The 16,613-nt window shown below is 37.5% G+C and overlaps 2 protein-coding genes across 2 annotated transcripts; one reads left to right on the top strand and one right to left on the bottom strand.

Moving 5' to 3' along the window:
* Positions 1-2,461: 2,461 nt before the first annotated feature.
* On the top strand, positions 2,462-8,166 carry LOC133990039 (retinoid isomerohydrolase). The gene is made up of 14 exons (XM_062428218.1): positions 2,462-2,599; positions 4,345-4,432; positions 4,622-4,772; positions 5,053-5,160; positions 5,290-5,431; positions 5,533-5,680; positions 6,194-6,275; positions 6,365-6,497; positions 6,613-6,752; positions 6,849-6,978; positions 7,069-7,183; positions 7,275-7,369; positions 7,465-7,576; positions 8,021-8,166. Exons 1-14 carry the CDS (start codon positions 2,462-2,464, stop codon positions 8,164-8,166), a joined length of 1,728 nt encoding a protein of 575 aa, XP_062284202.1.
* Positions 8,167-9,524: 1,358 nt separating this feature from the next.
* On the bottom strand, positions 9,525-14,492 carry LOC133991064 (RING finger protein 11-like). The gene is made up of 3 exons (XM_062429521.1): positions 13,852-14,492; positions 12,585-12,754; positions 9,525-11,414 (listed from the first exon to the last, which is right to left on the bottom strand). The coding sequence occupies exons 1-3, from the start codon at positions 13,972-13,974 to the stop codon at positions 11,243-11,245; spliced, it is 465 nt and encodes a 154-aa protein (XP_062285505.1). The 5' UTR covers positions 13,975-14,492; the 3' UTR covers positions 9,525-11,242.
* Between the last annotated feature and the right edge of the window lie 2,121 nt (positions 14,493-16,613).

Here is a 16,613-nt window from a genome sequence, read left to right as displayed (position 1 = left end):
CTTATTCCACAGATTAAAGTGAAAATTAATTTTACAAAAAAAAAAAAATCAATCTCATATATTGATTATGTGTTGATTATAGCGACAAATAATCAACATAAAATTGGTATTGGACTCCAGCATATGCAAAGCTAAAATGTAGGCAGTGTTGGGTAGTAACTAGTCATATGTAATATAATTATATTAATGTAATATAACTGTAATCCATTACAGTTTCTGAGAAAAAAAAATGTAATTAAATCACAGTTACTTAAATGTTAATGATTATAAAGGGAAAAGGAAAATCTGAAGTTAAACCTTTAAGATTTTGCTCAGGAGGGTTTTTTCCCTCATTTTTAAAATATTTAACATGTTACTGAAAACATCTATGGCTGTATTCAATTAAGCCCATGTCAGACTTTTTACTTTATTCATCAAATATCTTTGCATTCAAAAATCGACATGAACGAATGAATACATATTCAAATGAGAGATAAATCTTTCTTTAAAGGAAATTATCTCCCTTATAAATCATTTCAGTATCCATGAAAAACACCTGAACTTAGATTTTGGTGGGTTTAATGGGTACACTTACCCCAATAATTGAAAACATTCATTAGAAAATTACAAAAGTAATCAAATGTAGTAAATAACATTACTCTGATTAAGTAAATAGTTACATTACTTATTACATTTTAAATAGGGTAACTAGTAATCTGTAACCTATTACATTACCAAATTAACCTTTATAGCAGCTGTCATCTGCTATACACATCCAGCAGAGGTCGCCCTCTGTTTTGAGTTTGACATAAACAAGAAATGTGATATGAACGGGATCAGATTATGAGCACATGGCCAGCACCTTTGCCACACTTGTAACATCACCATAATAACCTGTATACTGTTTCTCTTCTGCAGACCCCCCTACTGTTTTCACAGAAAGGGTTGACTGGGGTCAGGGTTGGAAGAAGTATTCAGATCATGTATAAGTTTCAATACCACAATGTAAAAAAATACTTTATTACAAGTAAAAGCCCTGCATTCAAAATATAACTTGAGTAAAAATGCATAGCCAACATTTTATTGTTGAAGCTGCTCGAGGTGGAGGTCATTTGAAGTACTTTATAAGGGTCCCAAGATAAATCCGAGGGGTCTTGAGGTGATCGACTGGGTAAGAAACAAGAAAAAAACAAAGCTCTTATACATAATACTGATTTATTTGAAACCATGTGACAAGAAATCTCTCTTGGTGGAAGTGCAAACAACTCATAGACCTCTGAGACATGGCAAACAGACACATTAATACACATTTATTTTATACAAACAAACCAGAACATTTGGGAATCAATTGTTTAATCTTTAATAATACAGTGTGATTTATGAGCTCAGTATTATGTTATTTTATCATTTAAAAACCTCTTAAATGTAGTGGAGTGGAAATAAAAAGTAGCATACAAGGGGAATGCTCAAGTAAAGTACAAGTATCTGAGAATTGTACTGATGCAGTACATGAGTAAAGTTACTTTCCACCTCTGGTTTGGGTTGATATGTGTAATCTTGTACATTTATTAGATTATGATTTTATAACCAGGATTGTATAACCTGTTAGCAGCCCCATATTTTGTTGTGTGGCAATTTGTTTAAACATACATTCATTTAACAATGTGCCTCATCTAAGCACAAAACTGAAATAATAGAGGCTGTAAAACTTGACTTTGGCACTGACCCTCTTTAAGACAGGGCCTCAAGATCAGGTAATGTAGACCCACCTTGAAGTCATTATAATATAATTTTGTGCATCAGTGATGCATATTATCAAACACATTGTCAATTAAATTAACACAAAAGGAGTTTTTTTGGCTTCGGAGTAGGTGCCTGATTTGTTTTGCCTTGCTTTGGTTCTATTTGTATCTACTTTCAGGTGTTTGGTTCACGTCTGCGTGTGTGTGTGTGTGTGTGTGTGTGTGTGTGTGTGTGTGTGTGTGTGTGTGTGTGTGTGTGTGTGTGCGTGTGTGTGTGTGTGTGTGTGTGTGTGTGTGTGTGTGTGTGTGTGTGTGTGAGAGAGAGAGAGAGAGAGAGAGAGAGAGAGAGAGAGAGAGAGAGAGAGAGAGAGAGAGAGAGAGAGAGAGATTCCTTTCTTCTGACAACCTCTGCAGCAGCTGCAACTTGTGAATTTTCAACCACAGAACATCATCTGTTTTCTGTTTGTATCTACATCTGGCTTAGCCTATATAAACATTAAGCAGAAAAGGTCATTCTTGGCTTTGGACATTTTAATTCAACATAAAAGTCCCAACTTAAGATCAACAAACATCTGTCTCCATCTTGTCTCCATTTAGATCAGGGAAAACAACGGAAATGTCGAGGACTTTATCATTCTATCCCTGACAAAATCTTATATGTTGCCTTTTTTTTACTTAAGTGTTGTTAGTAAGCCTAAAACTAAAAATGGTCTACTTCCTTTTTATTTCAACTGTATCGCATGGTCTTCATCAGCGGCTGGTGTTGGCTCAATTGTCACAGAGATGAATCTGATGGGGGATATGGCTCTTTAGATCTGAGGCTGGATCTCATCATCTCCATGACAACTGAGCAAACTCCATCCACAGATGAAGGCTATGTGATATGGCTTACAGCTATACAAAAAAAAGCAGATAAAATTACCTTGATTTTAGACTGTCAAATTACTATTTCCAAGGTCAAGAATGATCGTTATGCTTTTAAAAGCTGCTATGAATGAAATCATAGCAGCTACTGAGCTCATATGTCAGCAGATATGTGTCCATGGTTGAAAGCCTTGGAAAAGGCTAGCAAATGGACCATATATTATATTTTGTACTTAAGATTAATTGCAAAAATGCATGATTGTTTCCCATAGTTAGAAAGCTGGACGTGTGATTAAAAAGTGACGCTCTTTTAAAGGTCTTGCCTGGGTTTGATTCCCTGTCACAGTGAAAATAACACTTCCTGAGGTATGACTAAACACCAACTGAACAAAAGAAGATAGGAAAAGTTATAAACTTTCTTTCTGGAAGAATAAGTAATCACAAAAATGTTGCATATACTAATTAAATTCAGTCCACCATGTATTTAAAAATCTAACATGTGTTTAGGAAAGAAAGGCCATCAAAATCATGCCAGAGACACAACAGCGACTGGCAAAACTCTCTCTACTAATGGTGTTTTTTCCCAGGAGAAACAATACAGCTTTTGTCTTGAGGCTACGTAGAGCATAATCCCTACACCTGGATTATGGTTGCACTGACACAAGCAAGTTGAGGCATTTTGTGTTCAGAGCAAAGAACAATTGGCGTCATTTAATCTAATAAGCATTGTGCGTAACGGCCATTGAACAATATCTTCTAATAATAGCAACTGTTATTGTTGGGTCACGTTGAATATTATTTTTATCTTTGGTGTAATCCTTTGTTTTTTTCAGAAAGCTCTTAATTTATCCAAATAAAGTTACAGTATTCTCCTGAAATACAAGCAGGTTTTAGTCAGTTTATGGTTCTTTGTATACATTTAGACCTTTAATAGTCTGAATAGGTGAGCAGTTGTTGCTCATGTAACCAAGATTGTCAGTTATGTGGATGGTAATTAATCTGAATTACTGCATTTAAATCCACATTCGGTTTTGTTGTTTTTAAAGACTTTCTTTATGCTGTTATCAACGCCTTTACATTGCATCAGTACTCTGAAATATACTTTGTGTGGCTCAGCACTGCTATATCTTAAGGGACGCAATCTGAACAATAGATACAATTGAAAAAAAAATCACATGCACCGTTGCAACACGTTTTCCAATTCTCTGCAATAAATATTCTCTGCAATAAATCCGGTTTCAGAGGGGTGGTCATTGAGTCATCCAGCAGAGGATATTGGCACAATGGGATTCTTGTTCATGGTGCGACATGATTGGCCAGGAGAAAGGTTTACAGCACAGATTGGAGTGACTGTGAGAGGGACTGGACGAATAAATACGCCAAATCCACTGGGAGGTCAGAGAATTCCAGTTCAGAAGTGACCAGAGGTTTTCCTAAGAGTTTGCTTTGTGTGTTGCCACAACAAGAAGGAGAAACCATGGCTAGCAGGTGAGTTTCTCATGAAATAGAATTTAAAAATGGGGACTGAATATTTGAGTAGCTCTTAAATTTCCTTGACTTTATCCTGTGACTTTTACACAATGACTTGAATGCTTAGTGTCTGCAGCTTTTTAAGCTCTTGAGGTATTTAAAAGCTTAGACCATAAACTGCATAACCTGTCAGAAAGATGTTTTACATGGACTACAACATTTAACTTGAAAAATGTATCGAGTTTCATCCACTTGACTGTAATGATGTTTCCTGTCCTGATTTATCGAGAACAGATTTGAACATCCAGCTGGTGGCTACAAGAAGATTTTTGAGACATGCGAGGAGCTGTCTGAGGCTCTTCCAGCAACAGTGACAGGTTTGTTTGCAACTTTAAGACAAAAATACACTGTTTGACATCCATTTATTGATTGATTGCCATTCAGGAAGCACATTCCTGTAACTCATTAGAGACTGAGACTACAGCTTTCTGAATGCATCTTCACAAATGTATGCTACAAATTTTAAAAATGAACTGATTTATATTTATTATGTTGCCGTTTTACAGGTAGGATCCCCACATTTCTGAAAGGAAGTCTTCTCCGTTTGGGACCCGGCCTTTTTGAGGTTGGGGATGAACCCTTCTATCACCTCTTTGATGGCCAGGCCCTCATGCACAAATTTGATTTCAAGAATGGACAGGTCACCTACTATCGAAAGTAAGATTATAAGGATAGTACCAGCATTTTGCCATGTTTCAGTCCATCACTGATGATCATTTTCCAATAATGTTTTTGATTTCGGAACCTGCATTGCCTTCTGAGTCGCCATTAGTTTCCATACAACTCCAAAATCAATCTGCAGATACTTGAAATTTGCTTGAGATGTGAAACGGCATACGGCCTTGAGTATATTGAACAATGTTCTTTTCTTTAAAAAATTGATATATTGTGTATTGGGATATATTTTATTAATTTCTTTATGCTCTCCTCTATTCAGGTTTGTCAGAACAGATGCTTATGTGCGAGCTATCACAGAGAAGCGTGTGGTCATCACTGAGTTTGGCACATTTGCATACCCTGATCCCTGCAAAAACATTTTCTCCAGGTGAACACACAGCTTTTTTATTTCTTCATTCCTCACCGGCATCTATTTCCCTCTCGTCATTACACTGCTAAACAAACTACACCTGCCCTTTAAAAGCTTGTATTTATTATTTATTTCCTCTGTCTGCAGGTTTTTCTCTTACTTCAAGGGTGTTGAAGTCACAGACAACTGCCTGGTGAATGTCTATCCGGTTGGTGAGGATTATTATGCTGTAACAGAAACCAACTACATGACTAAAGTAAACACTGACACCTTGGAGACACTGAAGAAGGTACATCAGATCATAAAATGTGGTGCGAAAAAATTATTTTAGCTCTTATAAACGTCTGAGCTGGCCTATTATTCATAATGAGCCTTTCTTTCTCTATGTAGGTTGATATGTGCAACTATGTCAACATAAACGGAGTGACAGCCCACCCCCATATTGAGAGAGACGGCACTGTGTACAACATTGGGAACTGCATGGGGAAAGGAGCAACACTGGCCTACAACATTGTCAAAACACCACCAACACAGAAAGGTTGGCATCAGCGGTGGTGGCATGTGACAATAAACACACACAGGCACTTAAACAGCAGTGGCCTCTCAGGGTTAAATCAGTCTTTTAAAGCAGCAGTGACCTTTCAAACACACAGTTTTCAAAAGATTTTGTCATTACAGTCAGTCGCCCTCAGCCTGCTAAACTGGAGGATACATGAGTTCACCTTTTAAGACATTATTTGGGGGGGGGGGCATAGCATTTATTGTTTAATTTTAAATAGAAATTATAATATGAAATATCTTGACACTCCTCATTTGAGGCAGCATCGGTTGGGGCTGAAGACTCCAAGTTGAAAGATTAAAAAATCTGGTGCTGTGAAGTTAGAAAGACATGACGTTACCAGACCTCTGTAGCCCACTTCTCATCTTTGCTTGAGGCTACATTAGCATTGTGGGTAGTGTAGGTGCTAGGTTTTAAAAAAAAAAAATTATATTATGAAATATCTTCATACCTGTATTAAACATCACAAGATTCTTTTGTCATCCGACTTAGACAAGTCTGATCCCATCGAGAAATCCAAGGTGGTGGTGCAGTTCCCTAGTGCTGAGAGGTTCAAGCCCTCCTACGTGCACAGGTGTGTGGTGTATACTGTAGCTGACAGGATTGATGTCAGTGTTGTCGCTTTAGGTGCAGGTTTTGATGCTCTCTCCTCATCAATTTCAGCTTTGGTATGTCAGAAAACTACTTTGTCTTTGTGGAGACTCCCGTGAAAATCAACCTGCTGAAATTCTTGAGTGCCTGGAGCATCCGAGGCTCCAACTACATGGACTGCTTTGAGTCCAATGAGAGCCAAGGGGTAAGAAAAACACAAAAGATTGATATGTTTGGTCATTTTCAATGTACTAACCCTTCATTATCATCAGCTCTTCTCCTGAAATCTCATAATGTTTATTTTCATGTATGTTTTAAAGACATTGTTCCACATTGCCAAGAAGGACCCAGGAGAGTACATTGACCACAAGTTCAAAGGGGCACCCATTGGCATGTTCCATCACATCAACACCTATGAGGACAATGGCTTCATTGTTTTTGACCTGTGTGCATGGAAGGGGTAATTAAATCTTTAAATGTTGGACTTACTAAGCCGTATATCATCTGTAGAATTGCTTGATACATAGATATTGCTGTCATCCCTCCATTCTTGCAGCTTTGAGTTTGTTTATAACTATCTGTGGCTGGCCAACCTGAGAGCCAACTGGGAAGAAGTGAAGAAGGCGGCCATGATGGCGCCCCAGCCGGAGGTCCGCAGATATGTTATTCCCCTGGATGTCCACAAGGTGACCCATCTTACTCATAGAAAATAGTCAAATTGCCATCCTTGAGGAGTCTCATCTTGTTTCATTTTGTCATTTTGCCTTTTGTTGTAGGAGGAGCAGGGGAAGAACCTTGTCAGCCTGCCGTACACCACGGCCACAGCTGTGATGCACGCTGATGGGACGATCTGGCTGGAGCCTGAGGTGCTGTTCTCTGGACCTCGCCAAGGTACCAAAACACACAATTCACTCAGTCACAGTATTTAAAAGATGCCTGAAGGAATGTCTTACTCATGTAACCACTGTCATGTTGTTTGTAGCTTTTGAGTTCCCTCAGATCAACTACGAGAGGTACGCAGGGAAGAATTACACATACTCATACGGCCTCGGTCTCAACCATTTCATACCAGACAGGGTATGTTAACAAAACACCTCCAATGGTTAAAGACTCGAAATGTAGCAAACAGCTTCCTCTTTCATTGACTTTTTTTGGTCTTGTCTTTTGTGTAGATCTGCAAGTTGAATGTGAAGACCAAGGAGACCTGGGTATGGCAGGAGCCAGACTCCTACCCCTCAGAGCCCCTGTTTGTTCAGACCCCTGATGGGATCGATGAGGATGATGGTATGTCATTAGCAATAAAAATGTACTATGGAAGGTTTGTTTTAAAGTAAATTACTGGTAATTCAGGAGGGTTTTGTTGAAGGGGAAATCCAGCTGTGCAAAGTCTGATAAACTGCCTCAATGATGTCGTTTGAGAAGCATTGGTTGGGGTATGAAAAATTTAAAAATCTGGGGGTATGAAGTTAGAAAGAATTGAGGTTACTAGACCTCTGTAGCCCATTCCTCATCTTCCTTGTTTAAGGCTACATTATCCACTACTAACATAACACAAATCAAGCGGAGTTGCATTGTGGGTACTGTAAGTGGCTAGTTTTGACAAGGAGGAAGAAAACATGGAATAAAAAGGTGATTATTTGATACTATTTAAATAACTATCCACTGTGAGTCTGACAGTATTAAAGGAGGTTAACGCTAAATCAAGAACTCTGTCTGCTCTGTCCACAGGTGTGCTGCTGACCATTGTGGCGGCTCCTGGGTCCACGAGACCAGCATACCTCCTCATCCTCAACGCCAAAGATCTGTCTGAGGTCGCCAGAGCAGAGGTGGAGTGCTCCATTCCTGTCACCTTTCACGGGATGTACAAACCGTAATGATGCATTGCTCAGGGCGTCAACAGTAGTTAACCATTCCAGGGTTATAATTGCTACTCAGAGTTAGAACGGGGATAAATAATGACTACATACATCATTATGTCAAGAAAAATAAAGCTTTATCAGGGAAAATGATTGTCCCCATTTGCTGTCAGTGTGGGGTGTTAAAGAAAATTTTAAAACTATTGTGTGAATTAATGCACCTTCCTGAGACTCGATTCTATGCCCCAACTTCATGTACTAGAATTTATAACCCTGAATTGTCAGTATTGGTTTAACGCAAAAATGTACAAATTTGTCCACATGCTGTTTCACAAGAGTATTTAATTGTTGGAAGAATAAACTTCTAAATAAACTCAAAATAAAATCGAAAAATGCTGTTGTTTTCTCCTTTGTCATGTGGCCTGTTTATTAGCTATTTAGTGGCTAGCTAACTGGACAAAGAGAGACTCCTTCATGTGGGATTCAAGCCTCCATCATGCTAAAATGTTTTTTAACAACACATTCAATCCTTCACAGCTCCAGGGCTGCTGATGCTGCATCTCCCTGTTTGAGTCTGGTAAAAAGATGTTTGGAGAAAGGGGGCATTGTGATCTACATTTGTAGTGTTTTCTTAGAAAAAGCAAGCATTTCTCTTGATGTGTCACAGATCCATTGGAGGTTCAGCCAATACGATCAGCACAAACAATCCTTCAGCCAAAATTCTTGAGATATTTGCAGAGATTTAATGTTGCCACACAAAATCGCATTACTGTGTTTAAAGGACTGACCTTTCCATGTCTGTCCTTATTGTGTTTCTCAAAGTCCTCTCTATCTCAAAGCCGATTAACTGTGTCAGTGCTTAATCTTCAGAAAGAAAGAAAGACAGCATGTTGCAATTACTACATAAAGATGGATGTGTGACCCTTGTATACAATGAATAAGAGGTCTATTTCATCTGCATGGAGACGTCTCAACAGGGTCAGATAAGATTTTACTTCACCTTTTTTTAATTTTAATTCCAATCTCAGATGTTTTTGTGTCTCTAATAAAATGCTTTTACTCACATGGACGCATTTCCTCACCAGCTGATGCAAGCACAGGAAACAAAGCATTTAACATTACTAATGTGGCTTTGGTTTGCCACATCAGTCAGATGGGGAACTCTGATTATGTAGTCACGTTTTTTAACTCCACTGCCAGATTTTAGGATTGCATTAATGAAAGGCTCAAAGAATATTTTGCAATTGTGAATTCTCTCATTTTAGTAATCCAATGCCACAAAAATCAAGCCCTTTGTGTGCATTGTCATTTTTTCTAGCAGCTTTTTTGGAGGGAGTGGAGTGGCTGCCAATTCTTTAAATAAAAAATACCAATCATATTTTTTCCTCATTTATTTTTTTACATGAGGGCTTGTTAGCCTTCCAAAAATTAAAAGGAAACAAACAAAAAAAGAAATAAAACAAGATTACAGGAAATATTAATTTTCAGGATAGGTTTAAACTTAAATTGAAAAACAGCAAAGGAAAGCTCAATGGAAAACATGATATCTCATTTAAAACTCTCACACTCTGAAATTCAGTTGGGGCAGAGGTTTGCACAATCAGGCTTCAACCAGTGTAACAGCTATACTGTCCCAAGTACACAATTAAGTTTACACAAATGTCACAAAAAATATGAAGGTAAAACAGACAGTAACAGACAGCCACACTATCACCAAACATTTCCTTGTAACTACTGCTACAATGAATGGAAATAAAGCAACAAAAAACCATCAATCATTGTGTAATAAAACAAAAAAAGTGATGTAAAATAAAGAAAGTGACATTGTATTTTTGTAGATTCAAAATTAAACATCTTAAAATTCACCTTACGTCTTGCCTCGCCGTTCTCAAACCGGAGCAAGCCTCTGTCCCTTCACTTCCACACAAAAACACACAAGTCAAATCAAGCAGAGCGAAGCAGAGGCTCACACTACTGAATCACAGATTTCATGAAATACATCTCCAGACTTACTGTAATGTGATAAGTAACTACTGACAGCTTTGAAAATATCTTCCTCAGCTATATAACTTTTGCATCTCAGGAAAAAACAGGAATGAAGTATTGATAGTGCAAGGTTATAAGGTACATATATTAATATATTGTTTTAGATACTGTCCTATAAGTAAAGTGCAAATCTCTGGATCAGATGAAAGTGTGCAAGCATTTCTATTTTCTTTTACTGACTGATCCACCTGCCCATGCACAAATGAGCCCTTTACATTGGCTGCCAGCTACTTTACACACTGTCTGGTGAAACATTCACGTTACACAACAATGGTTTCCTCTTTCAACACAAAACGTTATTTTTTTCCTGGCCATTTTAGAGCAACCAAAGACAGATATCATACAGCCTGTGTATTTAAAAACTTTGGGTGAAACCTGCAGCGTGTGCACATATTTTTGTGTAATTCTGGCCAATTGGGCAGAAAAAAGCTAAATTTCTTCTTTATTATTTAACACGAACAGTGCCAGCTTCACTTGTGTATTCCCATATCTCCAAGTGTAGGGCCATTTTAACATGAGAGTGTGTGTTAATGGAGATCAAAATGTTGAGGAAGTCTTTGCAATCTCTCTGCAGTTTGGTCAATAATTTGTTAACCTAATTGTCCATTTAGATGACGAGTAAGTGGGAATGGAGGTGAACTGGGGTCGGCTGGAAAGTAACACCACTGAGACCAGCTCAAGTGGGAATGCACAGTCACCAAACCGCTCACAGACACACAAATCCCACGTGCTCTCCACATAACACGACACTGGACACTGCTTCAGCACAACAAACACACACAAACACAGTCATGCAGGGTTGTCTGGAAACTGTTTCTTACTGACTAGTGTTGATGTTTAAGACCAGCTTATTTAATGCCAGACCAGGGGGCATGGAAGGCCAACATTAGGTGAGTGGATTTTGACATTTTTGAAAGTGCAAGACAACATCCAACATAATTTTTCAGCTCCTCTCACTGTTTAAGAGGGCAGTTGTTGGGTTTGTGTGTGGGTTTGGAGCTGGAGGGGCCATGCTGATCTAAGCACGGGGGGGAGGAAGGGTGAAAAATCAGTTGGTCTCGTAGGTGGAGAGCAGGGCAGCATCCACGGGCTCCATGCAGGAGGGGCAGGTGAAGGATCTCATCAGCCAGTCGTCTATACAGTCCATGTGGTAGATATGCATACATGGCAGGAACCGGATAGGGTCCCCGTACACAAAGTCCAGCATACAGATCACGCATCTGCAATCAGATGAAATAAAGAGTTTAAAACACACCAGTATACAGCAGCCACTGAGATATATGAATACAGCTCTACATACAAAAGGTTTTAAGTAACTTTAGCCTCTTTTTATAACTTCAGTGTTAATAAATCTGAATGACAGAAAATTAACTGGGAATAATTTAGGTATTTGATAATTTAGGTCATTAATCTAATAAAAATTCCCAAATATTCTCTGGATCCAGCATGTCAAAATGTGGAGATTTGATGCTATTCCTTGTTTTATATAATTACTAATACATTTTTTTAGACCGTTGGTTGGCCAAAACAAACACTTTTAGGGTGTCGTCCAGAACTCAGGGAAGTGACAGATTCCTCTTTTATGACATTTTATAGACATAGAAATAATTAAAAATATATTGTTATATTTAACAATAATCAAATAAATGTTAGTTGCAGGCCAACAGATATATGAGTAATGTCTCTGACCTTGTTTGATTGGTCAAAGCTTCTCTTATATGATGGTCAATATATTGACCTATCTAAAGATTTTAATGATATTAGTATCAAACTATCAATCATGTTAATTATTGATCAGCAAAATGGTTAAGTGGTTCAGCTGTAAAATGTCTGCAGATAGTGAAAAGTTACAATAACTGTTTTCCAAAACCCAAGGAGACATCTTTAAATTGCTTGTTTTGTTCAATCAGCGGTCCAAAATATAAAAATGTAAACAACAATTATATTACACAGAAAAAAATCTGTATTTCCCAACATTTCAGAAGCAGGAAGCTTTTTTTGATATATAACTTTTAAGTCAGGTTATATTTATACAGCCCGGCCACAAACTTACTTCAGTGGGCTTTATAATCCTTGAGTTTGACTTAATGATGAATAGATTTTCAAAATAATCATTCATTTTCTGGTATTTGTCACATGAATGAATCATTTCTGTAAAATTAAACAATTACAGCTTCACTGGTACATGCTTGACCACTGGGCATGTTAGGAATGATTTGTTTCCCATGGACAATCTAATGTGTCCTTATCTGATACTAAATATTAATCACACAGCGTTAAGAGTGCAAACGATATTATATCTGAATAAGTTCATAATGCCCAGCTCTAATGACCTGTAACTTTCCTGTGTGTAAACATGTCATATGAAAAAAAAAAAGAAAAATCCTCACTCTCTGATCTTTTTCTCAGAGCCGTCTTGCCCTCCATCATAAACGCCCTTGGGCAAGTGCTGGATCAGGCCAATGCGCTGAGCTATGCGGATCTGCTCCTCCTCTGTCAGCTGGGTGGCCAGACGGGCCTGACTGGGCGTAGGATGGTACATCGGCATGTGAGCCTGCTCCTAGTAAAGAGACACAGAAACACAAAAATGAAACAAAAATAGTTCACAGTCCGTTCACTTGGTATAACTACACAAAGTGGTCTGACTGGTCTGGCTCTGTGGATGAGTCATGATCAGAATTATCTATATTGGCCAACTATGATCATGCACACAAGGAATTTAAGTCTGGTTTAGTGGCTCTCAATGTACCTACACAAATAACACAGCAATCTTGATAAATGGGTTGATTACGTGTTTTGTTTTTTGTGTCCATGTGGTTTAATCAAGTTTAAAGGTGTTAAAATTTGAAAATGAACGTATGAAATAACTTGCGCATGTTATTTTTTTGTGGACCCAGCATAACATTTCTGCTTTTAATCCATTTTGAGAGAATATATTAGAGGATTATGGCAAAAATGTCTAAGTGGTGTAACAATAAAAAGTTTTGTACCAAATAATTAAACTTGCTTAAAAATGCCAAATTATCAACATAACACCATATCAACTAGTTTGGCATGATATTAAATTATAACTTTTTAAATATTAAATAAAGGTAATGGAATACTATTCATATAAATAATTAAAATCAGGAACCATTTATTTTTTTAAATGAAGTAATTATTTAAATGAGTACACTTAAATACACTGTGGGTGCATAACATATTTAATATTTATCATTATTTTGTGGTTACACCATTTGACATTTTCAGGAGCATTCAGTCTTACTTTTGGTTAAAAATGGTCCACATGTTATTTCAAATAACATAAAAACTAACAACATTTTTTGAATTGCTCATCTTGCCAACCTTTATTTGCCACGGACCCAAATATACACCAGTAATGACTATATACAGGTGAAACTGGATACTAATAGTGCAAGAGGTGAAGGAGTGCTGAGATAAATGTTATTTATGTAACTAAATTAAACACAAAAACAAGCACTTTTCTTCCCTAGTGTCTACTTTGGACCTGAGGGTCGCTTAGAAGAAGCCCAAAGACATGAAGCTGAATTACTGTCACAAGAACGGACAAAGCTAGATAAGGCAAATACTTTTTATTTTAACACTTGTTTGTTTCCTTTGAGTAAACAACCCTGAGGGTTTGACTGATGGTCTAACCTGGTAGGGTGGAGGAGGCTCCAGGTCTGGATCTGTCCCGTCCCCGAAACTCGCCCTGTCTGACTGGGAATCATGAAGCAGAGAGATGTCGTCGGATGTCGGAGACTTGAGACAATTGCCCATATCTTCGTGTTGTCCCCGTCCGGTCCTGGCTGGCGTTAATAATGAAGATCTTTGTTGCTAAAGTTGCGTTCGGGTTTTTGCTGCTTAGTTGTGTTTTTCTGGCAACTCAGAAACAATTAATGTTCACTTCTTCTACCAGCTGCTAAAGAAACAGTGTGCATGTTTATAAAAGCTCCTGGTTAAACGCTCAAATGCTCAAGGAAGTGTCCCCTCTAGTTTTTCTTCATGTTTACCGACATCCAGCTGAAATACAAAACAAAGAACTCCTGCTAAAGCCAGCTAGCAGCCAAGCTAGCTACTTTTTCGCTAGCCAGCTGCGCGACTTCCTTGAAAAGTGTCGCTCATTCCTTCGTAGGAATCAAGATTTCAGTCAAATATCTACTTCAGTGGCGACTGTGGCTGTAAGGCTGCACGGTCTGAATGTCGGACACTGGCGACATTTCCGCGTTTTAACTTGGTGAGTGATATTAAACAGTTTGCTACCTTGCTAGCTCTTTTTTCTTCCACCGGAGGACAGGTTATCGGTCCGCTGGCTATGACGTAAGGGTAGGATCCTGCCCGCTGATTGGACGAATTGTCACACGTAATCTCAAGAGAGCGATCAAGTCCCGCCTCCCCCTCAGTGACAAAAACAAACACTAAAACACTTATTAAATCATTCAAATAAATAATCAACAACAACAGCAATAACTTTAATAATGATAATTTAAATTTTTAAATCTATGTTGTATAAAAAAAATGTCACGTAGGGAGCAGAAATTCAAGACAAGACATAAATTGGAATAACGTTTAGTACTACATTGTATACCACTTAATGCAGCACCCCAAAAATTAAACGTACTTGTACCGTTTGGACATTTTAAAATGTTGATTTTAAACATCCCAACATCTACTTGTAACTGCTTTGTATAATTGTATTTTATGTATTTCTTCTTCTTCTTCTTCTTCTTCTTCTTCTTCTTCTTCTTCTTCTTCTTCTTATATTATTATTATTATAATTATTATTATTATTATTATTATTATTATTATTATTATTATTATTATTATCATCGTTATTATTATTATTATTATTATTGATTTATTTTTCTCTTTGACTTCTTGTTTGCTATTGTTTTCCTTTTCAGTCTTTCTAATTTGTCTCAACGTCATTGTAAATGAGGGCCGCCCTCAAAGATCTCAATCTCTCAATGAGGATAAATAAAGGTTTAGCACTATTTCTACTACTATGAACTGGTTATGTCCCATTAGGCTGAATAAATACTTGAATAATTAAAAACAAACAACTGATGAAAAAACTACTGATATCAATATTATTAAAGCATAAAATAAAAACATCAGAAGGGTATACACTGTATGTTATAGCCTTTTTGAATGACATAATTAAAATATAATGCACAATAAAGTATATAATATAAGATGTAATAAATATAAATATTATTATGTGATATAATCCAGTACAATATGTTTTTTTGTAAAGTTCTTGGTTCTTTGTACTCCAGAAGCCCAGAGGTATTACATTAAAAACACACTATTATATATTTAACAGACACAATTAAATTAAGTTTACAGTCTGGGAAAAAAACATCATCTGACCAGAATTGTACAATAAAGTAAAATTGGAGAAAGTACTAGCAATCGTTCTGAGTGGTCTCCCCAGGTATTTGTACTGTTGTTTGCCTGAATTGCATTTCAATTATCATAAGAAACTCATTCATATGTTCACATTTATCCAGAAAATAGTAATGTTTCTTGACGATAGTAAATCACTTAATCAGTTCCTACTGAAAATGAATTGTTGAAAGAGTGAACTAAGCAACAAGTTTGAATGCACACATGTGCTGTAACTGTACATACAGTGGAGGAAATAATTATTTGATCCCCTGCTTTTTGTAAGTTTACCCCCTTACAAAGACATGAACAATCCATAATTTTTATGGTAGGTTTATTTTAACAGAGAGAGACAGAATATCAACAAAAAATCCAGGAAAAAAATTAAATAAAGGTTATAAATTCATTTGTATTTGATTGAGTGAAATAAGTATTTGATCCCCAAGCAAAACGTGACTAGTACTTGGTGGAGAAACCCTTGTTGGCAAGCACAGAGGTCAGGTTTGCGCACATCTCAGGAGGGATTTTGGTCCACTCCTCTTTACAGATACTCTCCAAATCCTGAAGGTTTTGAGGCTGTCGCTTAGCAACTCAAAGTTTCAGCTCCCTCCACAGATTTTTTATGAGATTAAGGTCCGGAGACTGGTTAGGCCACTCCAGGATCTTAATGTGCTTCTTCTTGAGCCACTCCTTTGTTGCCCAGGCCATATGTTTAGGGTCATTGTCATGCTGGAAGACCCATCCACAACAGTGGATCTTCAGTGTGCTGGCTGAGGCCAGGAGGTTCTCATCCAAGATTCTACGGTACATGGCCCCATTCATCGGCCCTTCAATTGGATGAAGTCTTCCTGTACCCTTAGCAGAGAAACAGCCCCAAGGCAGAATGTTTCCACCTCCATGTTTGACAGTGAGGATGGTGTTCTTGGGGTCATATTCAGCATTTTCTGCCTCCAAACATGGCAAGTTGAGTTGATGCCAAAGAGCTCAATTTTGGTCTCATCTGACCAGATCACATTCTCCCAAGCCTTGTC

Source organism: Scomber scombrus, chromosome 11, assembly GCF_963691925.1.
Source record: "Scomber scombrus chromosome 11, fScoSco1.1, whole genome shotgun sequence".
NCBI classification, from domain to species: Eukaryota; Metazoa; Chordata; class Actinopteri; order Scombriformes; family Scombridae; genus Scomber; species Scomber scombrus.
The sequence above is the reverse complement of the archived record's forward strand: the minus strand, read 5'-3'. Positions and strand labels throughout refer to the sequence as shown.